General features: G+C 35.9%; 3 protein-coding genes across 6 annotated transcripts in view; all 3 read left to right on the forward strand.

The window, feature by feature from the left end:
* The window catches only part of LOC100633468 (uncharacterized), a 13745-nt gene extending 1925 nt beyond the window's left edge, over positions 1-11820 (forward strand). Inside the window, exons 2-18 of the mRNA XM_019996078.1 lie at positions 4561-4623; positions 4688-4743; positions 4809-4897; positions 4983-5059; positions 5187-5833; positions 6149-7528; positions 7687-7775; positions 7841-7871; positions 8065-8288; positions 9083-9204; positions 9891-10026; positions 10572-10605; positions 10718-10845; positions 10902-10969; positions 11203-11303; positions 11380-11485; positions 11545-11820. Of these exons, the coding sequence (XP_019851637.1) occupies positions 4820-4897; positions 4983-5059; positions 5187-5833; positions 6149-7528; positions 7687-7775; positions 7841-7871; positions 8065-8288; positions 9083-9204; positions 9891-10026; positions 10572-10605; positions 10718-10845; positions 10902-10969; positions 11203-11303; positions 11380-11485; positions 11545-11599 (3276 nt within the window). The 5' untranslated portion in view covers positions 4561-4623; positions 4688-4743; positions 4809-4819 and the 3' untranslated portion in view covers positions 11600-11820. The remainder of the gene's footprint in view (positions 1-4560; positions 4624-4687; positions 4744-4808; positions 4898-4982; positions 5060-5186; positions 5834-6148; positions 7529-7686; positions 7776-7840; positions 7872-8064; positions 8289-9082; positions 9205-9890; positions 10027-10571; positions 10606-10717; positions 10846-10901; positions 10970-11202; positions 11304-11379; positions 11486-11544) is intronic.
* A 51-nt stretch (positions 11821-11871) lies between these two features.
* Delta (delta1) lies at positions 11872-20475 on the forward strand. 4 transcript variants are annotated; one of them, XM_019996059.1, is made up of 7 exons: positions 11872-11959; positions 17684-17737; positions 18117-18434; positions 18664-18964; positions 19141-19443; positions 19696-20313; positions 20366-20475. In XM_019996059.1, the coding sequence occupies exons 2-7, from the start codon at positions 17687-17689 to the stop codon at positions 20371-20373; spliced, it is 1599 nt and encodes a 532-aa protein (XP_019851618.1). In that variant the 5' UTR covers positions 11872-11959; positions 17684-17686; the 3' UTR covers positions 20374-20475.
* An 11-nt stretch (positions 20476-20486) lies between these two features.
* Positions 20487-23857, forward strand: LOC109581721 (uncharacterized). Its single transcript, XM_019996079.1, has 3 exons — positions 20487-20964; positions 22081-22781; positions 22930-23857. Exons 1-3 carry the CDS (start codon positions 20565-20567, stop codon positions 23827-23829), a joined length of 2001 nt encoding a protein of 666 aa, XP_019851638.1. The 5' UTR covers positions 20487-20564; the 3' UTR covers positions 23830-23857.
* Positions 23858-24558: the final 701 nt, after the last annotated feature.

Raw genomic sequence — 24558 nt, forward strand, 5'->3', positions numbered from 1 at the left:
TGAGGAGGGCAGTGGACCACTACAATTCAATGTTCCTTATGGTATAGCCATTTCTCCTATAACAGGACAGGTTTATATTGCTGATTTTAATAATCATTGTATACAAGTCTTGAATCCTGATCTAACTTTCTCTCATTCATTTGGTAGTAAAGGATCAGCTAATGGACAGTTTCAGTATCTAAGTGACATTGCTATTGACAGTCAAGGATTAGTGTATGTTACTGATAGTTGTAATCATCGCATTCAGAAGTTCTCTCCAGATGGAAAGTTTGTGGATCAGTTTGGTAATGAAGGATCTGGTCCTGGACAGCTTAGTATTCCAGCAGGTCTAACAATAGACACTGCAGCTACTGGTCTGGTGTATGTTAGTGAATATAGCAATAATCGTATATCAGTCTTCACTAGTGATGGTGTGTTTGTTAGGAAGTTTGGAAGTGAAGGCAGTAATATTGATCAGTTTAAATATCCTTATGGATTAGCATTTGATAAAGATAGAGTATTGTATGTTTGTGATTCTGGTAATAGCCGACTTGTTGTTTATTAAATTATGATTTTATAGTTATTAAATTGCCAGAACAGTGGGCGGAATTGTGGAATTATAAAATTAACACTCAGATGATTGATAATTGGGTGAAAACCCTTAAGGATAAAGTGCATTTGTTTGTATGAGTCGTTTGTCTAACTACTTTTAAAGTTATCAAATAGCCTAATCTTCATTCATTAAGAGGTGGAGCCCCTTTAATGTTTTACTTTCTTCTAATTATATCATAGATAATATTAGAGACTATGTAACCAGGATAGGAAACTAGGATTTCCCCGGCGGACAACGTCCGTGATTGGATTAGGTATTAAATTTGACCATGTAGCTTGCTTTTAATGCGGAATTAATGATTTTTTGGTTTTAAGCAGTACTGTATTAAATGCTAACCCCCAATTTCATGCACATAATATCAATCATCTTCACCTAAAAGGAGAAACCTCTGCTTGTTGTGTAAAAGCTGTAACAGGTTCGACAGTCGACTGTTCGCAAAAACAGTATTTTAGATATTACTCCTCTAACATAGCGAATCAGTAAATGAAACTATGACAGTTCCATGCACAATGATTGTGGGAACATTTCCAATGATCTTGTTAGCCTATTTTTGCTCATGTGATGGAGCAACAGGTACAAATAGTTTTACAAATTTGCAACTAACACAAATTTGAACAATATGACAGCATATTCTCAAAATAACAATGGTATCAGTATTTTTTTCATTACAGCCATGTTGCACAAACATTGAAGTATTGAAATATCATTAAAATAACAAGAAACCAACATTGATTTGAATACAGTCTTCCTTTGAATGTCATTTATGAGTAGCCATTTTTTGACTATACTCACCAAAATTCAATGACAGTCATTGGCTGGGTGGTTGATACTGGTTTGAATGGATCACGTGAGCCAAATTCCTATCCTGGTTACATAGTCTAATTCCCACTGGTTGCTATATGGTAAAGCCAGTATTCATTGTGTATTATCATAACTTCTTTTAGTTGCAAGATCTTTGAATATATTTAAGGTATCGCCCACTTTTGGTATCTAGCTGACCTTCTTTAGTCTTTCTCTCCTCCTTCCACCTTCTTCATTTCTTATCGTTTGTTCTTGCTTCATCTTCATTTACCGTCTTCTACCTTTATCTTTCTTCATTTTTTGTTCTTGCTTTACGTACACAATTTTATTCTTTTCTTGAAATGGCAAGCAAACCATCTTCATCTTCTTTTCCTGGTCTCCTCAAACTGGAGGAACAGCTCACCTGTCCTGTGTGTCTTGACCACTATACCAACCCTAAGACTTTACCTTGTCTACATTCATTCTGTGAGCACTGTCTGGAGGGATTACCTCTGGATAAGAAGAATGAGACCTATTACCTCTCTTGTCCCACTTGTCGTCATTGTACAGAGTTACCAGAAGAAGGAGCAGGAGCTTTCCCTGTAGCATTCACTCTCAACAACCTCAAAGAGATGTACAGTGCAATGGAGAACAATGCAGTGAAGAAGACAGAAATTTTGCCTAATCCTCAAGAGGCCACATGTAGTGATCACAGAAAGCCTTTGGAGCTATTTTGTGAAACATGTGATACAGTGATCTGTGTTACTTGTCAATTTCGTAATCACAAACATCATGAATGTGACTTAATTGCTGACAGTTATACTAAACACTGTCAAATGTTAAGAGAATGTCTATCACCAGTTGAGGGAAAGAAGGAAGCACTCAAGAAGGTCCTGTCTGCTCTAGGAGAGAGAGAGGGTGAGATCAGAGAGAGAGGAAAAGGAATCTTAGAAGAAATACATGAAATGGTAGAGGAAATGATGAATGTTCTTCGTGAGTCAGAGAGGAAACTGACTGAGCAGGCAAGGAGGGTCACTGATGATAAACTAAAGGTGCTGTCAGAGCAAATGAAATCAGCAGAAATGAGTTTGAGTGTTCTGAAGGATGTTGAGGATTATGTGGAACAGAGTCTGAAGACAGGCAGTCCTCAACAAGTCCTGAGGTCTAAGAAACAGATGATGGAGCGTATGAGTAAAGTTACTGCAGGGATCAATGTGGAGGAGTTACATCCAAAGAAAAAGGCCGACTTTGTATTGAGTAAAGATATCAAATCACTACATCACATTGGAGATATTGTGACCTACTCATCTACTGCACTACAGCAGTGTAGAGTGAAGAAGATTGATCATATTACGCCTGCTGGCAAAGCAATTTCGTTTTCACTATCAATGAAGGCACCAGATTCATCTGTTTTGTGTGTTCCCCTCTCTTCTCTGAGGTGTAGTCTAGTACCAGTTGGTAAAGGTGATAAACCCATTCACACTACAGTCACTACCACCAGCACTAATCCTGGAGTGTATAGGATACAGTGTAGCCCTTCAACCAGTGGTATTTATACAGTAAAAGTACAAGTATATGATGTACACCTTGAGGATACCTCACTAGTCATCCCTTTCAATCCTTACCTTGATAACATCACTCCAGTACATACTATAGCCGAGTTTAAGAGTCCCTATGGAGTTGCTGTAACTGACGATAATCGTGTTTTAGTAACTGAGTATTATGGTAACTGTGTAACAATACTGGATAGAGAAGGAAAGAAAGTGAAATCATTAGGAGGGGAAGGAGGAAGTGGTAATGTAAAGTTATCTGGTCCTCGTGGTGTAGCTATTACTCCAGACAAATTAATTTTTGTATCTGATAGTAATCACAGGATCCAGAAGATAAGCATGGATGGATACCTTGTAGCATCAGTTGGTGAGGAGGGCAGTGGACCACTACAATTCAGCACTCCTCGTGGTATAGCCATTTCTCCTATAACAGGACAGGTTTATATTGCTGATGATGGTAATCATCGTATACAAGTCTTGAATCCTGATCTAACCTTCTCTCATTCATTTGGTAGTAAAGGATCAGCTAATGGACAGTTTCAGTCTCCACGTAGCATTGCTATTGACAGTCAAGGATTAGTGTATGTTGCTGATCAGGATAATCATCGCATTCAGAAGTTTTTTCCAAATGGAAAATTTGTGGGTCAGTTTGGTAGTTATGGATCTGGTCCTGGACAGCTTACTTATCCAATAGGTATAACAATAGACACTGCAGCTACTGGTCTAGTGTATGTTAGTGATATTGGCAATCATTGTATATCAGTCTTCACTAGTGATGGTGTGTTTGTTATTAAGTTTGGAAGTAAAGGCAGAAATATTGATCAGTTTAATGTTCCTCATGGATTAGCATATAATAAAGATGGATTCTTGTATGTTTGTGATTATAATAATCGACGACTTGTTGTTTATTAACTTTTTGGTAGTTGGTTTTATAATCTAAAAGTTTAATTTTTTTGATTTGATGAATTAGAGATGTGAATTGCCATATAATTTTTGATGATATTACACCTTTAAAAGCATGGTATTTCAGGGTGTTGGTAGGATTTTTGGAAAGAAGGGGCAAGCTATGCAGCGTGCGTTCGCACGCCGCGATATTTTGCAAAACCCACGCCCTTTTAGGGCGTGACCACACCTATTTTTCAATATGGCAAACTTAAAGAAAGATCATAAGCAACGTTAAATACCTTTTCAGCTTTATAATGGCATCATAGAAGGACTGATTTAGCCTTTTCCTTTCGTATGTAAGTTGTAGAACAGCTTTTCCTTCCAAAAGTAGCTTATTATTTTCTTAATTTGAAATTTTGATTTAAAAAAATGGGGGCATTTGCCCCCCTGGCTACGCCCCTGTATTTACTAAATTTGCTACTTTTTAAAAATTGCCATAGCTCAAAATATTTTAATTGGAGTCAGCTCCCTATAGACCATCAGGCTGTTGGTTGGAACTGTAGATTTATAAAAATTTAAATAGGTGATTGATAATTATATTTGGTGCCTAGAAGGTTGAGCTGATCCTGACTGATGTAAAATAGCCATAGTTGTGTTGATCCTATCATTAATTTTCATTTTCTTTAGTGTGAAAGTTATATTGAAAGTCAAAAATTATTATTCTGATGATGATGATTATTATTATTATTATAGGCAATTGGTTGGAGTGAATGGTGTTATTTGTTCAACTGATGATTTCTTTATTGAAAATGGAAGGTAAATGTATAAGAATGTTAAAAAATTAATAAAGAAGTTATGTTACTCTCCTTTTTTTCTTCAGATATATATTTGATGTAACTAAATTGTCCATCAATCATGAACTGAATCAAGCTAAAGGTATTTAATAATTAAACAAATCCATGCGCATTAATTATTATTATTTTATTTAAATTATACATTAGCTGCTCAAGCTATGAGAGAGGGTAAGACCCCAGTAATTATTGATAATACCAACACCACTGCCTGGGAAATGAAGCCATATGTAATCAAGGTAATGAGTCTAGCTAACTGCTACTTTAAAAGCATCTTTCATGTACTCTTAATTAAACTCTCTCTTCTTTCTTTTTCTTCTCTAGGCATTGGAGTTAAAGTATGTGGTTGAGTTTATGGAGCCTGACACAAGCTGGAAGTTTAATGTGGATCAGCTAGAGAGGTAACAAAAATTAAGAGAAGTTTTACTTAAATATTTGTGGTCAGAATTTTGCCAAATTTCTAATTGCAAAACCTTTTCAAAAAACAACATTTTCTACTATAAATTATGATCATCTCTTTCCCCACAGACACAACACTCATGGTGTAGCTAGAGAGAGTCTAGAGAGAATGTTGGAGAGATACCAACACAATGTCACCGCTGATACTGTACTGGCATCTGATAGAGTCACACCCTCTCGACCTAACTTTGATAGATACCATGGCAACAGTTACCATGGTCCTAGTTACCGAGGCAATAGTTACCAAGGCAGCAGTTACTATGGTAATAGGTACGGTGGGGGTGTTTCCAGTCCTCCCAGAACTCATACTGGTTTGACTTCAAGGAGCCCTACCAGCCCTCGGACTCATTCCCATACTAGCCCTCAGACTCATACTGATAGGACTCGTTCTCATACTGATACTTCTAAGACTCATACTAGTAGGACTCATTCCCATACTGCTACTTCTCAGCCTTATACTCATTCCCATACTGCTACTTCTCAGCCTTATACTCATTCCCATACTGCTACTTCTCAGCCTCATACCAATAGGACCCATTCTCATACCACTCAGACTCATACCAGATGGGCAGAGCCCGATTCCCCTAGACTGGATCAAGAGAGATCAAAGGATGTGCTGGACTTCAGCCCTCCCTTTAGCCCTCCCTCTGATGGGAGGAGTCTAACTATTACTGGAGCTGATATCAACAGTAGCACAATGACTACTAGAGACAAAAGTAATAATAACAATAATAATAACAATGACAATAATAATAATAAATAATAATAATAATAATAATGGATTCATTAACTCTTACTTCATTGACTACAATAAATTATTTTTACATGTATCTCTTTTGTCTTAATACTTTTTATATCTGACTATAGCTTATGCTTTTTTTTCCTATTCTCTAATTTTATTCTCTTATTTTTACCCTGTTACATGTCCTTTTGTTTATAATAATAATAATAATAATAATAATAATAATAATGTTTTAAATTCGTCTGGTGTATAATTATTAATAATAAATATTTTTAATTAATACTATTAGGTACTGCGAGTGCTAGTCTCTCAGTTCAAGATGATGACAGTTCAATCCTAACAGCTGCTCCTCTCATTAGCTCTACTACTGCTACTAAACCATCTTCTAAAATTGACGACCTGTTCAAATTGGAAATGGACAACCTGTTAAAATTGAAGGTATCGTCGGAAGGCGGAGTCCAAGAGGAGGAGGAGACAGGCTGGTATTATGATAGGAAGCCGTCTAATTATGGGATAAGTGACACACCCAGTAATTATGGGATACGTGACACTCCCACTAATTATGGGATACATAGTACGCCCACTAAGTATGGGATACGTGACACACCTACTAATTATGAGATAAGCGACATGTCCACTTTTAGTGTTAGTGAGACACGCCCTTCTCCTTTGAAGTCTTTTAATGACACACCCACTTCAAGCAAGAACGAGCGAGTGGGTGGAGCAACTTCATTAGAGGTAGGCATGGCTCTTGACCCATCACCTGATGTAAGTAACACCTCATCTAATAAGGACTCCAGTAATACTGATAGCAGCATGAGTGAGACTGGGGGCATGGCCACTGAAGGAGGCGGGATTAGCAAAATGGGTGTGTCAGTAGGTGGGGCTAGTGCTGTGGGCATGTCAGGAGGCAAGGCCAGTCCTTTAACTAGTGAAACGAAAGAAGGTGACTTACAATTTCTTCAGAGTTGTTTCCCTGATACCCTACCCTCAGTCTTGAATGCGTTATATGAAAAATCCAACAATAACCTCTCGACCACTGTAGACCTTGTACTGCACATACCACAGCCGTCGTACGACCAGTACACACTGGAGCTACTGGACGAAGAAGAGGATGAGTGGATGGAGTTCCATCCCAGCGGAGACACCTCTACCAGCATCTCTGAACAAGAGGGTACCCCCGTAGAGGGAGAAATGGATGATATTATTTTTTATGAGCCGGAGACGAGAGAAGAAGGAGAGACAATGGAGGGTGTTGTTGTGGAGACTAGAGATGGGCCAGAGGAGGCTGAATATGATATAATGAAAGATCTTGGACTTACGAAGGAGGAGTATGAGAGGGCATTAGGAGTCCAGCTCAAGATTGAGAGCGAGAGAGAAAAGAAGAAAGGAAAAGGGAAGAGTAGAGAGAGGGAGGGAGGGGATCCAAACGCAACTAAAGCTAAGAAAGGAATTGGTACCAATAATACTGGTACTGGAATCAAACCACCGGATATCGAAGGGGCGAAACCTGGAGCCGCTGAACCAGGACCTTCTACTGCTTCTGGCCCAGAGGGAGGGGGAAAAGGAGGAGCCTGGGACGACGCTAACCTGATGTTACGATTAACCTCATCACTAGCTAACCAGCTACAGAACATGTTTGGAAAGGTACCACCTCATATGCTTAAAGGTAAGAGGGGAGAAGTTGGGGCACTGTTTTTTAAAGTTATGAGCATGAATCAACAAAATGTGCCTTTATTATTCTGTTCTAAATTTAGTACATTTAATTACTGAAGTACATGTATCTTCTTTTTATTTTTATGTATTTTTCTCTCTCCCTGTCACCAGATGGTATAGTTAAAGAGGAAGATCTTCTTGTGTTACTGAATGAAAGTGTAGCTAAAGGAATTTATGACAAATGGATTGACACAATTGAAGTAATAATAACTGTATCATTTATTTATTTATTTATTTATGTATTTTTAATTTTATTTATTGATAGGCCAAAGACATTGAGTACAGATTTTCACAAGGTTAGAAAATGATACAGTACATGTACATATTCTGAATATGTACATGTACATATACATAATGTATTCCATATAGTGCATACATGTACATGTACATGTATGTCCTTATGTGTTTATTTTTAACTAAAACAACATACAGGATTGATTATTATGTTCATGGTCATGTTCTCTCCATTTATTATATGTACATGTACAGGAAGAGAAGCTGCCCTATCCATTAGTGATCCCACTCAAGCTTTCTCTCATAGCTCAAAGAGAAGAGGAAAGAAAGGAAGCAAGGAGAAGGGAACTCCGCTGGATCTTAGCTCCAGTAGCGGGCCAGTGGTTCAGGGGCAATGGGGGACAGTGGGGGGTACATCAGTCGACATGCATAGGATAATGGACGAGCAATATGCAGAGCAAATGGGGCAACAGGAAGTGGTGAGAGAGGAATTTATTTCTAATAATAAATTATAGCCATTTTAAAATGAGCCTTTTTAAAGAAAAATCACTGTACTATAGCCTATGGTTTTTTCCAAAAAATGGCTAAAAAATCACCCCCAATTTTTATTACATTTTCTGATGTATATTGATGTACTTATGCTGTGTAGAAAGTTTGAGCTGATTCCGACTTTAATTTTTCAAGTTACAGCTATTTTAAAAAATGCCAAAATTTTGAAAAAAATCCCTGTACTATAGCCCATGGTTTTTTTTCGAAAAATGGCCAAAAAATCACCCCCAATTTTTATTACATTTTCTGATGTATATTGATGTACTTATGCTTTGTAGAAAGTTTGAGCTGATTCCGACTTTAATTTTTCAAGTTACGGCCATTTTAAAAATTGGCTAAAATCTGAAAAAAATCCCTGTACTATAGCCCATGGTTTTTTTCCGAAAAATGGCCAAAAAATCACCCCCAATTTTTATTACATTTTCTGATGTATATTGATGTACTTATGCTGTGTAGAAAGTTTGAGCTGATTCCGACTTTAATTTTTCAAGTTACGGCCATTTTAAAAATTGGCTAAAATCTGAAAAAATCCCTGTACTATAGCCCATGGTTTTTTTCCGAAAAATGGCTAAAAAATCACCCACAATTTTTATTAAATTTTCTGATACATATTCATGTACTTATGCTGTGTAGAAAGTTTGAGCTGATTCCGACTTAAACTTTTCAAGTTATGAGCATGAAATGCAACAACTGTATCTTGATTAGACTGTTTTCTTATTTTTAGGATAATTTTGTAGTTCGCAAAATGAAAGAGAATTTCCAAGTCAATAACGAAGTCAATCAATTATACAAACAATATCCTCAGTTGTCTCACCAAGTAATTCACTGGAACTACTACAAATCGAGGTATTATTATGGAGCGGTTTCATATGACGTCACAGTATGCGTCATAATTACTTCCGTATGGCAAAATGGCTACTTTGCCATTCATTTGTACAGCGCTATAAACTCTTCTGGCAGGCTTCCTTAACTATGAGCATGGCTAATTCATGCTGCTCTTTCATTTTCCTGGACCCAGGGATGCAAAGGAAGCAAAAAGTCCTCCGATAGAGAATCAGTGAAGCGGCCGAAGTGAACAGAGCATTGCCTTGTTACTCCTGTAACTATTGCTATCGCCACTTTTCTGCTTACTACTGCTACTGCTAGAATTGTACTCCTTTTCTGCCTTGTGCTATGTAAAAGAAGTTATAGAAGAAGCAACTTTACTGCTGTAAACGAATGAGGCTCATTAATTTTTGCCATACGGAAGTAATTATGATGTCAAAAGGGTGACGTCACTGCAATCGCTCTATTATTATTATTATTATTGGTTATTATTATTATTATTATTATTGCAATAATTATTCTGGTGGGCGTGTACCCACCTACGTTAGCGACCAGCCCAATAAAGGAAGTTCAGGAACTTTAAAAAAATGGTGTCGAAATCTTACAAATTTGTCAATGACTCTTTTAAGCATAAACACTCACTCTCTTTTCACAATAACAACAACAAGAAGAAGAATAATGTCCCTCTCTCCCTCTTCTATTACCAGGTTCAATTATCCAGCAGCAAGGAATGCCCTCTACTCAATTGTAGTCCAGATGAAGCCTAAGACTCCTCCAACTGGTCCCACTTATAGACCAGGGACTGTGTCAAGGACTGCTACCGGTGGCAGCAACAGGCAACAGGTACGGGAATGGAAGTGTGAAAGTGTAGGGACGGGACTAGGAAGACGTGGGAATGAAAGGGGAGTTGTTACAGGTTGATTATGTAAAGGTTGTATGACGGGATATGATAAGGCGCCGGCGGTAGATAAACAACTAGTTTACTTAGCAACACTTAGCAACAGGAGGAGGTTAATAAGTAACTTCCAGGGCTACTTATTGACCTTCCGGTCCACTTATGAGCTTCGTTTAAACTACAGAAGTGAGCCAAACCAGGCTGAACCAGGCTGAGCTGGCCCTACTGTACTAGCCATGCTGGCCTGGTTTGGCCCAGCTCACTTCAGCTCAGTTTGGTTACTGTTTACACTATCAAATGAAACTGTGTTGGCCCACTTTAAACAGGGCTGGCTCCGTTTAAAAAGCTAGTTTAAATGCAGTATTACTTATCAAACCTCCTAGTGGTAAATAAGTTATTTATGAACCTAAAATCAAACAGTCTGATTGGTCAATGGCAACTAGGCATGGTAAAAGTCTTGTTATCGTTTTTGTTTTTTTTATTTTTATTTTAGGGAGCAACTGAAGAGAATGAGGAGGAAGATACTGGTAAGATAATATCGTCGTTGAACTTATATATATATATATATATATATCCCTCCCTCCCTCTCTCTCTCCCTCCCTCTCTCTAACTATCTCTCTCTCTCTCTCTCTCCCTCAGATTTAGATTACAGTGACTTAAGAGCTGAAGCAGCAGTTCATGCCCAGTTGAGAGCCGAGGCGTTTCAAAAAGCAGCGAAAGCAAGAGGAGAGAAACAAGGAGAACTGGCCATGCACTACGCACAAGTGGTACGTCACACGACAATCACATGATAATCACATGAACAACCTTATGTTATGTATAGGGTCATAAGCACACTGAGAAGATGAATGATGCTAATAGAAGAGCAGCTATGATGACTTATCGAATAAAGTACACTCAACTACATGTACATGTACATGTACATGTACATGTACATGTACATTTTATCCTAACCCTCATCCATTAAGTGGAGCATATAGTACATGTACAATTGTACATGTACTACACGAATGTACATTTCCTTTTATAGTATTTGTACATGTATATTATTTAACTTATTTTTTACTATAAAAATACTTATAATCCTACATGTATGTGTGTGTATTTGTGTGTGTTAATTGTAGGAATAAAGGTAGGGATAAGAACAATCTTGATCTACATTGTCTTCACGTTCATGAAGCTTTACAAGTACTGGAGGAACGGCTGATGGAGCCACACAAAAAAGGTAACAATAATAATAATATATTGATATTATTATTATTAATAATATCAATAAATATAATTGTTATTAATTAATGTAGGCGATCAGTTGTTCGTTATCACTGGGCGTGGCGTCCATAGCAAAGGGCCTCCGAAAGTCAAACCAGCTGTTTGGAATAGACTGAAGAAAGGAGAAACAAAATGGAAGTAAGAAAACAAAATATTAAGTTTTACCAAACGATTGTTTTTTGTTGTTATATTGTTAGATTCCTTGATAGAGGAGGGATGATAGAGATTATCTTTTTAATGGATAACAAATGAAAGAAGTTAATATTTGCAACAAGTTTTAACACTCAAACATATTTCATGTCTTTTTTTTTCTTGTGTCTTTTTTCCTCTGCCATAATTATCTCAGTATCATTTTATCACTTTGTTGTCCTTCCCTCCCCTTCCTTATTTCTTAATAACTACATAATACCAGTTCACCTCTCTATATTGTCTTTATGGTCATAATTCATTTTGTTCAGTTGTGTATGCACCCACTAAAAGTCAAAAAATAAACAGCATACGCCCACGCTTATTATTAACACCACACCTTCGCGTTTTGTGTGCACAAGTCGAAGAAGGAGGGAAGTCGGTCTGTTTCCGAGCTATTAAGAAATCCCTGCTACTACAGAAGAGGTTAGTGTAGCTCTAATACAGAGTTCTTGTTTATAGCCTTTGAGTGCTTGTAGCGTAATTTGCTAATACATTTTGGCAAAGATCAAAGTGATCTTAACGTACCCTTAGTCTGTAGGCTGTGTAACTTAAAAGTAGATTCTCTGGACTAGGCAGAACATTGGTATAATTTTATGATTATTGCTACACCATGTTGTCTAAAGCAAGTTCTTAACCGATAGTATAGTCTACAATGATTTTGATAATGATATTAAACAGTTCAATTTAATTTATAATCATTATTATTTCCATCATTTCTGCCTTCTATGACTAGCAAATAATATTATTATAATTCTCCTATTAGCACAGTACAGCATGTGTAATAACTATACTACCGGTAAACTGCAAGTATTCTGTGTGAGTGTAGTTTACTATCACTGCTTGTGGCTTCTAACGGTTTGAGGTCAATAGTAATGAACACTTTTGGTCAGTAGTAGTAATGATCATAGTAATCTCTTTATGGGTACACTACTGCTCTTTTGTGGCTGCCCACCTCTTACCCTCTCTCTCTCTCTCCCTCTCTCTCTTTATCTCTTCTTATATGGTCATATACTTTAAACTTTAAAATTTAATTTCTAAAATCTCAAAGGAAATTTACTGCTTCACCAGTTGGCACACAAGTCTCCTCTTATAAATGTTTTTTCTTGAATTAATGTTGTAATAATTATTATTATTTAATCCAAAGAGGATGTTTATAATTTGAGTGCATGTGTGTTAATCAAGATCAATATAAGAGTTCAGTTTAAAGGATGTTGTTATTCCATGAACTTTGCTTTCATTATAACTGTGTATACATTATACCTCTTTGGAAAGTTGATGTTTTGATGATTGTTTTACACTTTTGTATGAATTGTATCATTAAAAATCTGCTTCCTGTCATCTTACAAAGTTCCATTATACTCCATAATACTGCCCTAGTTTGAATTCCTGATACGGAATAAACATGATAAACATGTTTTTCTCTTGTAATTAATCATGATTAGTATGTCGTTTAATGGGGGGCAGCTCTGTGTTTTTAGACTAATGATGTGCATTAAACTAATGATGATCAGAATAACAAGTTTACTATTATAATATATACATTGTATATTCATATACTGTTCATATCTAATTCATACTTGTGTTCTTGACTAATGCACTACAAGTTGGTTTGTTGGTGTTGCTGTTAGTAATCACTTGGCTCACTCATGCAAACACAGTTGGCTATTATCACACTTCTTATAATATCAAATAACTATAGCTTTGTACTAATATACTGACTAAATTGCAAGGTACATGTAGGATGTATTCTAGTGTAATCACCTACCCTATACCCTGCATGTTATACTGAGTTGGCTATGTGGGGATAATACTAACAACTGACCATTTATTTTGTCGTTTCATTTGTTTATTTTACTGTTATATAGATGATGATTAATGCTTTTATTTGTCTCTTGTTTGTTCTGGTCTCCTGTACACAGGTCAGTATCTCTTTATAATTCATGCAACAAACACAGCTACATATTGTAGAGTGATTGTATGTGTACATGTACCTATAATTATCTCTCAGTAATTAAATATTTATATTATAATTTGATATACAATTCCCAGTGCCATAACAATTTTATTCTCCTAAATATTAAAAAAAATTATCTGTTTGTAGTTTGTACATTGTGACTATACTGCTGAAATAAGGATATTCTCGTACGGTAATCCAAGGAAGATACATAGGTCAATTGGAGCTGGTAATTCTCTTACTTATTGCTGCTGTGACTGTCAAGGCCAACCTACATGTTGCAATTCTGGTGCAGCACAATCTTGTGCACATAATTGCAATACTAAAGTGCTGATCTGTATTGCTGATAAGTATTGTGTTACAAGCACTTACATGGCACAAGGAAATCAGACATTCACTAATACTGCATTTGGAAATTTAGCTAATCCTATCTACATTAATGTACCAGCACCATTTACACAAGTGAGTGCTGCTATTGCTTTTAAGAAAATACAGAGTGGAGATATGAAAAGAAAAAATAATGAGAGTGATATCTATAATTCATTTACATGTAGCTATATCATAATAACCATTATAGTTTAAATGAATGATACATAGCATATAGATGTATGGTATATTATTATTGAAAGTTTTGGAAGAGTATTAGTTATAATAATGATGATTATTATAATTTTCTTCATCTATGTAGGTTAAACAGCTCTTTCAGTTCTTTTTATATAAAAGTGCTGATAGCATGCCACTGATTAAGGAATTCACTGAAAACCTATATATACCTTTAGGCGATACTGAAGAGTTTTACAATGAAGAAAATTTTGTATCGCTTCATCATAGCATAACATACAGATGCTCTGATAATTATTATCATGGCAACTGCTCAGTCTATTGTAAAGCATATGATGATAATACCAATGGACATTATACCTGCAATTCTATTGGAGAAAAGATATGTCTTGCTGGCTATACTAATACTAGCAACAACTGCCTTGAAAGTTAGTGCATGTACATGCATTTTTTGAATGATTATAATTATGTGTCTATTTCTCATTCTCTCTTCCTTTAATTTTTTTCTCTTAATTCTGCCTCTCCAATTTGATTTTAATGTCTCATTCTCTCTTCTTGTGTTTAAATTTCCTCTCTTAATTCTTTCTTCTCTCTCTTCCTTTCTCTTTAAAGGTATAATAGTTTGCAGGGAAGGCTGTCATCCTACCAGAGGCTATTGTACAGTATCTAATCAATGCTTGTGTAATAATGGCTGGACAGGAACAAACTGCAGCATATCCACAACCTGTTCATCTTGTACCAATGGAGTATGCTATGAACCTAATAAGTGTACCTGCAATCAAGGCTGGATTGGATTAGATTGCAGTATTCCACTTTGTGATCCTCCATGTAATGGTCCTGGTGGACGCTGTTACAGTCCTAATAACTGCAGCTGTTATGAGAACTGGAGTGGGAGGCTGTGTGATATACCCCCAGGTACATGTACAAGTATTTGCTACTGGTAGTTGTAGTAAGAGAAGTTGTAACTTAAAAAATTTAAGTCAGAATCAGCTCAAACTTTTAAGTACATCAATATGTATCATAAAATGTAATAAAAATTTGGGGTGATTCCGGAGCCATTTTTTGGAAAAAAGCCATGGGCTATAGTACAGGGATTTTTTTCAGATTTTGGCTGATTTTAAAAGATGGCCATAACTTGGAAAATTTAAGTTGGCATCAGTTCAAACTTTCTACATAGCATAAGTACATCAATATGTATCAAAAACGTAATAAAAATGGGGATGATTTTGGAACCATTTAAAAAAATATTGCATGTATGCCAATTTATAGTAATAAAAATTACTGTTACTTTATAATTGTTGTCCTTTTTATTATTAGGAGATGGTTCAGGTAGTGGTACATGCAGCACAAATAACAATACACTGTTGCTTAGTATACTCAATACAGTAAACTCCATCAGTAAAGATAGCAAGGATAATGCCACTACACTACTAAATGCAGTGAACTCAGTTAGTGAGGCTAATACTGCAGATGATGATGATGATGGTAGTGCTAATGTAGCCATGTATGTTTCCATAATTAATGTTATCATTAATATTATTATTGTGCTGCTCCTACTTGCAATGTGTGTGTTATATTTTACTCGTAAAACAAAGCAGTATGATTTAAAGGGATCTGAGCTAACTAGTAAGTATAATGCATTTATTTTTTAAATTTAATATTTTTTTGTAGAAATTTGAGGATAATTATTATGAAATTTCAAGCCTTTTCATCCTTTTTAATGATTATTTTTTCCAAGACATTTTTTGCTTTTTTCATTGTAATAAGAATATTTTTGTATTTTTTTGTAAAATTAGTTATTAAAATCAATCAATTTATTGCACTTGCCTGTCTTTTTTCTCTTTCTTTTTTCTGCTGCCTTATATAGCATAATTCACTTTATCATCACTTTACAAACATCTTCAGCACATCTGATCCATGCACTTATCATTTCTTATGTCCTTGCTATTACTGTATCAGCTCCCATCATTATACACCTTGTTCAGTATTATGCACCCACTTAATCAACAGCCATCACACACCCACGTCTTTAATTAGTACCACACCTTCACGTTTTGATGCAACTGTGCATGCACAACTCGCCGCAAGGAGAAATCAGTCTCTCCGCTCTGAGCTAATAGGAAATCCCTGCTACTAAAGAAGAGGTTAGTGTACCTCTAATACAGAGTGCTTGTTTAATCTAGTTTGTATATAGTCTTTGATTGCTTGTAGCGTAAAATTCAATTCTAAGTGCATTTTGGCAAAGCCTGCCGGCTCAACTGAAGCCGTACTTAACTAGCCTTTTGCCTTGCTTTCTGTGTAACTTAAAGTATATTCTAATTAAAGTATATTCTAATCATTATGAACTAAGTAGAGCATTGGTATAATTTATTATTGCCACTACATAATGTTGTCTTAAATGCTAAGCAAGTTCTTAATTGCCGTACTTGCATGTCAGTATCACCATAGTCTACTATATAAATGGTATATATTCACTTCAATTTTAGATGGACTCTTGATACCGTAATAATCATTATTACTTCCATCATTTCTGTCTTCTGCAACTAGCAAATAATATTATTATAATTCTCCTATTAGTTATACTATTACATGTAATTCTGTGTGTGTCCAATTAACTATCATGCACTGCATGCTTGTGGCTTCTTCAGGTTTGAGGTCGGTAGTAATGATGAACAGCACTTTTGGTAATAATAGTGATAATAGTAATCTCACTACATATACTCTTTTGTGGCTGCCCACCTCTCTCCTTCTCTCCCTCTCTCTCTTTACTTACCTCTTCTTATTTGGTCATATACTTTAAACTTAAAATTTATTTTGTAAGTCTCAAAGGAAATTTACTACTCCACTAGTTGGTACACACTAATTGTCCTCTTAATAATGTTTTTTTCTTGCATTAATATTGTAATATTATTCTCTAATCCAAAAAGGATATTTATATTTTGAGTTTATATGTTTGTTAATCAAAATTAATGCAAGAGTTCAGTCTAAAGGATCATAAGGATGCTGTTTAATTCATGAACCTTTGCTTGCATTATAACTGTGTGCATATTATACCTCTTTGGAAAGTTGATGTTTTGATGGTTGTTTTACACTTTTGTATTATTAAAAATCTGCTTCCTGTTATCTTGCAAAGTGCCATTATTAGTTTAAATTCCAGATATGAAATAAACATCATGATAAACATGTTTTTCTCTTATAATTAATCATCATTGGTATGTTGTTTGGGGGGGGGCAGCTCTGTGTTTTTAGACTAATGATGTGCATTAACTAATGATGACGAATAACAAGTTTACTATTATTATATATATATTCATATAATGTTGATATCTAATTTATACTTGTATTCTTGACTAATGTACTAGTTGGTTTGTTGGTGTTGCTGTTAGTAATCACTTGGCTCACTAGCATGCAAATATACAAACACAACACGGTTGGCTATTATCACACTTCTTATGGTATCAAATAGCTATAGCTTTGTACTAATATACTGACTAAATTGCAAGGTACATGTAGGATGTATTCTAATGTATCATCTACCTATCCTGTTACACTGTGTGGGCTGTGTCTATGGATAATACTAACAACTGACCATTTATTTTGTCATTTCATTTGTTTATTTTACCTTTATATAGATCATGATTAATGCTTTTATTTGTCTCTTGTTTGTTCTGGTCTCCTGTACACAGGTCAGTATCATTTTATGCAGCGAACACAGTTACATATTGTAGATGATCATGTGTACATGTACCTATAACTATTTCTCAGTAATTAAGTATTAGTTAAAGCACTGTTGAGAGTAGGTTATGGAAATTATTGCACTCGGGACAGTCTCGACAAAAATGTAGCACTCGGCTTTGCCTCATGCTACATTTTCCTCTCGACCGCCCCTCGTGCAATAATTTCTGTAACCTACTCTCAACAGTGCTTTAATTAATACATATTATAATTTGATATACAATTCCTAGTGCCGTAACAATTTTATTCCTTATTTTTAATTTAAATTATTTATATAATTTAAACACATAGAAGAACTCCTAAATTTAAAAAATTTTTATCTGTTTGTAGTTTGTACATTGTGACTATACTGCTGAAATAAGGATTTTCTCGTACGGTAATCCAAGGAAGATACATAGGTCAATTGGAGCTGGTAATTCTCTTACTTATTGCTGCTGTGACTGTAGTGGCCAACCTACTTGTTGCAGTCCTAGTGCATCACAATCTTGTTCACGTGATTGCAACACTAGAGTGCTGATCTGTATTGCTGATAAGTATTGTGTTACAAGCACTTACACGGCACAAGGAAATCAGACATTCACTAATACTGCATTTGAAAGTTTAGCTAATCCTATCTACATTAATGTACCAGGAGCATTACCTTTTCAAGTGAGTGCTGCTATTGCTTTTAAAGAAAATACACAGTGGAGATATGAAAAGAAAAATAATGAGAGTGATATCTATAATTCATTTACATATAACATGTATATCATAATAACCATTATAGTTTAAATGAATGATACATAGCATATAGATGTATGGTATATTATTAGTGAAAGTCTTGGAAGAGTATTAGTTATAATAATTATGATTATTATTGTTTTCTTTATTTATGTAGGTTAAACAGCTCTTCCAGTTCTTTTTATATAGAAGTGCTGATAGCATGCCACTGATTAAGGAATTCACTGAAAATGCAGCTGTACGTTTAGACATTATGCGAGAGTTTTTCAATGAAGAAAATTTTGTATCACTTCATTATAACATAACATACATATGCTCTAATGATTATTATGGCACAACCTGCTCGCTCTATTGTAAAGCATACAATGATAGCACTAATGGACATTATACCTGCAATTCTGCTGGACAGAAGACTTGCCTGGCTGGCTATACTAATACTAGCAACAACTGCCTTGAAAGTTAGTGCACGTACATAAATTTTTTGAATGATTATAATTATGGCATGTGTATATTTCTCATTCTCTCAGTTCCGCCTCTCCAATTTGCTTTTAATTTCTCACTCTATCTTCTTCTGTTTTAATATTCTTTCTTTCTTTCTCTCTCTCTTTTTCCAATTCCCTTATTATTATCAAAGGAATAATAGTCTGCAGGGAAGGCTGTCATCCTACCGGAGGCTATTGTACAGTATCTAATCAATGCTTGTGCAATAATGGCTGGACAGGAACAAACTGCGACATATCCACAACCTGTTCATCTTGTACCAATGGAGTATGCTATGAACCTAATGAGTGTACCTGCAATCATGGCTGGATTGGATTAGATTGCAGTACTCCAGTTTGTGATCCTCCATGTAATGGTCCTGGTGGACGCTGTTACAGTCCTAATAACTGCAGCTGTTATGAGAACTGGAGTGGGAGGCTGTGTGATATACCCCCAGGTATAGATAGGTACATCATGTTTTGCTACTGGTAGTTGTGATTATAATTGAAGTCGTAACTCCAAAAATTTTAGTGGAAATCAGTCAGCTCAAAGTTTCAACATAGCATAAGTACATCAATATGTATCATAAAATGTAATAAAAATTGTGGGTGATTTTGGTTCTTTTTAAAATATTGCATGTATGCCAATTTATACATGTAGTAATAAAAATTTCTGTAACTTTTATAGTTGTTGCCCTTTATATTATTAGGAGATAGTTCTGGCACTGGTACATGTAGTAACACTACACTGTTGCTGAGTATACTCGATACAGTAAATTCCATCAACGAAGCTACTACATGTAGCAAGGACAATGCAACTGCACTACTGTCTACTGTACTAAGTGCAGTGAATGGTTCTGGCAGTGGTACATGCAGTAACACTAATAACACTACACTGTTGCTAAGTATACTCAATGCAGTAAATTCCATCAATGAAACTACTACATGTAGCAGGGACAATGCAACTGCACTACTCTCTACTGTACTAAGTGCAGTGAATGGTTCTGGCAGTGGTACATGCAGTAACACTAATAACACTAATAACAATACACTGTTGCTAAGTATACTCAATACAGTAAATTCTATCAATGACGCTAGCAAGGAAAATGCCACTGCACTACTCTCTACAGTTCTAAATGCAGTGAACTCAGTTAGTGAGGCTAATACTGCAGATGATGATGATGATGGTAGTGCTAATATAGCCATGTATGTCTCTATAATTAATGTTATCATTAATATCATTATTGTGCTGCTCCTAATTGGAATATGTGCCTTGTATTTTACTCGTAAAACAAGGCAGTATGATTTAAAAGGATCTGAGCTAACTAGTAAGTGTGGCATCTTTATTTATTTTTAAATTTATATTTTTTCTTTTTGTAGAAATTTGAGGATATTTATTATTAATTTTCAAGTCCCTTCATTAAAAAAATTTTTTTCCAGACATTTTTTGCTTTCTTCATTGTTACAAGTTTTGTATTAATTTTTTGGTACAATTTTTTTGTAAAATTAGTTATTAAAATCAGTTAGTTTATTTCAGTTAACTAACCAGCATCACTTTATTAACTAACTTTAATGAAAAATGGCGTTTGGCATGGAAGCAAGACCTACTTGTACCTCTTTTTCTTTTAACATCCTGCGACAGCACAGCCAGGCTTTATTCGGAGCCATTAACGTCACAGAGCCAATACCAATCGCCTGGTCTCTATACTCAAAAGGAATCATTGAGAAATGCACTCTCGACAAAGTGCAAGCTTTTGGTATCCCTCGCTACCTGCAAATCTCTGGCCTTTTGGAAGGGGTGCTATCATCGGTCGAAAGCAAGCCAGATCTTTTACAAGTAACTCTGGACGCGTTGGAGTCCAATTCGTCTCCTGCTATTGCTACAGTTGTGGACCAGATCAGATTGAAGCTCTCCTTTAACGTGGAGAGAATGAGGGACGAGAATTCTCTATCACCAGGAAGAAGGAGGAGAAAACCAAGTTAGCCAATAACTGATAATATATTCTACGTACATAGATATGTAATTCTGTAGTTAAAATTTTTTGTATATTCATATATATATATATATATTTAAAAGAAATTTCCACTAATATTTTTGTCCTTACCACACGTACAAGTAGTACATGTTCACGCTATTTATTGACACCTTGAGCTAAGAGGGGCCCATGTAAAATTTAATTACATGTACATGTACATGCACTACATGTACATCAGTACACATTATGTTTATGTATGTACATGTACATGTGTATCTAGCCTTTGCATTATAACAAGAGGCTCTTACTTGAACTTTGTCTTTAAGTGCATGTACATGTATGTACATGTACATGTATGTTTTTATCCCACTAAGCATTCGTAGACAATTTAACGATTACTCAGTCTAACCTTCATTAGTAAAGTATAACTGTCAGAATAAGCTTCAGTAGTTATTTATAAATGAGAAAGTGGTATTTTGAATCACATTGGTACATGTCCTTCATATACATGTACATGTACATGTAGAGTAAAGAAACCTATCAACTTTTAGGCTACTTTTCATGTGACCTCCTGAACTGGGCTGGATTAGTATGAGCCTTTATTAATCTTGTCATAATTGTGGCGGCTAGTGAAGGAAGAACACCTGCTATAACTCACTAATAATAATAATAATTAGCAGCTAACATTGAGTATGACAGTCTTATGCTGCGTTTAAACTACAGAAGTGGGCCAAACTGTACTAAACCAGGCTGAGCTGGCCCTGCTGTACTAACCATGCTGGCCTGGTTTGGCCCAGCTCACTTCAGCTCAGTTTGGTTACTGTTTACACTATCAAATGAAACTGTGCTGGCCCACTTTAAACAGGGCTGGCTCAGTTAAAGAAGCTAGTGTGAACACAGTATAATGTTCATGTACATGTACTGTAGTAGTGAGAAGTCTATCAAATGTGATATTTGATGTATTCATGGACAGGTGGCCACTACAAATGAGTAATTATGTCATGCATGTAAGTAATGGTGTATATCATTATTGTAGTAAAGGATTCATTTTAATAGTAAAGTGTGATAAAAATATAATTATAGTTATAATAATTATCTCTTCTTTTCTTTCTCCTCTAGAAAATATAGTTATCCCTGTTGACAGCTCAGTACATAAAGACCTCATGCAATTCAACCTCAAATTCGGTGGTTTCTTTTACAAAGTTCGCAAGTCGATATCAGAAGAAGTCCAATCCTCATACCTCAAGATACAGGATCTTAAAGATTACCTTTCCTGCTATTCTCCTCATCTCTCACCCAAGTTAGAATCGGAAGATTTCTTTACAATCCTTCGTAGTTTATCTTCACCCACCAACACTTTGGTGCTAGAGAGTATGGCCGATCATTTCCAGCTGGTCCAGACAAGCGATTTGATTCAAAGCTACCACAGGGAGGAGGAGGTTTTTAAGATGAAGCTCCTCGATAAAGACTTTGCTCGCGAGCTCCAAGAAGAGATGTCAAGGTTTGAACCAGACTCAGAAATACAGATCAACCTCAAGCTTCAGTGGCACTGTTATGATGACATGACGGTGAAAGAGTTCCGGGATTTACTCAACGAAATTTTCTCGTCCAATTCTCGTTATATACACCTCCTACAGGTTAAGAAAGGGTGTGTCCATTGCGTGTGTCGGGCCCCATTGGTACTACAAGAGGTACTGGTGACACTAGCTAGAGATAGACTGGAGTGGTTGGTAGATAAAGGGATCGGTCTGTTTAGTATTGGGGGTGTGTCTATAATAGAAGAGAAGGTGGTTGAGAATGGAGTGAATCATGATAATGAAGTAAGAGGAAATTTATTGTCAATATATTGTTGTTGTTGATATTTTTAGTTTTTTTTTTATTAATTTTTTGTTATAATTATAAACAGGAATGCATGACTTCTGTTATTAATTTTAATTATTTTTTGCTCTCTCTCTCTCTCTCTCTCAGTCTTTAGGTAAGCAAAAGTCCGTTCCAACCCAGAAACCCACAGTCCCGGTTACTATAGAAACAACACAGCCCCTCCCACAGGAAGTGATCGACCTCCTCAACCAGTACCTCTCTCACAACAGTTGCCACGGAAACCCGTCGACCTGCATGAGTTGCTGCAAGATTGACCGAACAGCTCGACGACTACTATCAACATACACAATAAAACAAGACAATGAAATAGACGGGGCTTTAGACGAGAAGTCACACCTATGGGTGTCGCCTGATCAAGGACTAGGACAAAGCTTAACGAAAGGAATGACAGAAGGAGAAAGAGAGAGAAAGGAGGAGGAGGGAGAGGGGAACGACGCTGAGTCTAGTCAGAGTATATCAATATTTAGTATACCACAGACTGTGAGGGATAATATGTTGAATGAAGAGGAGAGAGAGCGATTGGAGCCAAAAATAAGTTTAAAAGAAACAGGAGGCTGCACACATAAAATGGAGGAGAGAGGACTAAAAAAAGACAAGAAACAAGAAGCAGCGACTATCACTGATTCTAATACAATGGCGGCCGGCTCATTCCAATCGCAATCAGTTACTGATCCTACACTATCTTCAAGAGACAGTAACAATGTTACTATACCAACTCAAATAGAATCTACTAGTACTTCATATGATGATCAACCAGTCGTTACTCCAATGTCACCACCTTTATATTCATCTCATCCAACCTTCGTCCGTCGTTCGTCCAGTAACTATGACAGCGGGATTGTTCTTGGTCCTCCTAGCGATGAGACTGGCGATAAAGTGGGAGGGGTCGACGAGAAGGTGGGCGTGGCTGATGCTTATAGAGTGATTGAGAGGGAGGAGAGTGGGAGGAGACACGAGATACTGAGTCAAATAAAAGAAGAGAAATAAACAATAACAATAACAATAATAAAAATATTTAATCACTTGATTCATTTAATAATAATAATAATCATTGCGTTTCATTTTGTTTTTCATTAATCTAGACCATTGTTATTATACTATTAACGATAATAACAGCAGTAATAAGAAAAATAAATAACATTATTGTTTTATTTTCAATTTTATTCATACCACCCACGCAATTATTCACTTATAACTAGTTTTAATAACCGAAGTCACGAGAATATTATTAACCCTTTAAACCACATCAACACTTTAAGCTTTAAAAAAGCCTTAAAATCAAGTCTAAAGATGACTGCCTCTCTACTAGTGGCGGGAGGAGGCCCCATAGAAGTGGATGAGAGGCTACTGTTAGATCCTGAGGGTCGTATAAAGCAGTTAAGTCAAATAGGCGGGTCTGTGACTGTAAATAACGACGTGCCTATTCTACGGTACCTCAGGAGTGGGCCACAGATGGAGAAAATGGTCAGTAACTCCTAGTTTTGTACATAATGTACGTGTTTATCCTCTTAACAATAAAGTTTACTGTTTTGTCTACAAGCCACGCCCAGTATGATTTATGACCACGCCCCTCTAATTAATTATTTCTACATTGATTACTTTGTAGATAATTGTCCTATCAAATTTTGTTTTTTTGGTGATATAGATACGTAATAACTTGTTAAATCATCTCTTCAAACCTTCATTATTATTATTATTTACCTTAAGGTTACTTTT

The sequence above is a fragment of the Amphimedon queenslandica genome, unplaced genomic scaffold (genome assembly GCF_000090795.2).
Source record: "Amphimedon queenslandica unplaced genomic scaffold, v1.1 AMPQUscaffold_13423, whole genome shotgun sequence".
NCBI lineage: Eukaryota > Metazoa > Porifera > Demospongiae > Haplosclerida > Niphatidae > Amphimedon > Amphimedon queenslandica.

Excerpts from the sequence above, each read along its gene's own strand:
- LOC109581721 (XM_019996079.1), top strand. The coding sequence starts at position 20,565 with ATGGCGTTTGGCATGGAAGCAAGACCTACTTGTACCTCTTTTTCTTTT. Across the intron at positions 20,965-22,080 it reads AAGAAGGAGGAGAAAACCAA|AAAATATAGTTATCCCTGTT; the intron begins GTTAGCCAATAA and ends TTTCTCCTCTAG. Across the intron at positions 22,782-22,929 it reads GAGTGAATCATGATAATGAA|TCTTTAGGTAAGCAAAAGTC; the intron begins GTAAGAGGAAAT and ends TCTCTCTCTCAG.
- Delta (XM_019996059.1), top strand. The coding sequence starts at position 17,687 with ATGATTAATGCTTTTATTTGTCTCTTGTTTGTTCTGGTCTCCTGTACA. Across the intron at positions 17,738-18,116 it reads TTCTGGTCTCCTGTACACAG|TTTGTACATTGTGACTATAC; the intron begins GTCAGTATCATT and ends ATCTGTTTGTAG. Across the intron at positions 18,965-19,140 it reads TAGCAACAACTGCCTTGAAA|GAATAATAGTCTGCAGGGAA; the intron begins GTTAGTGCACGT and ends TTATTATCAAAG.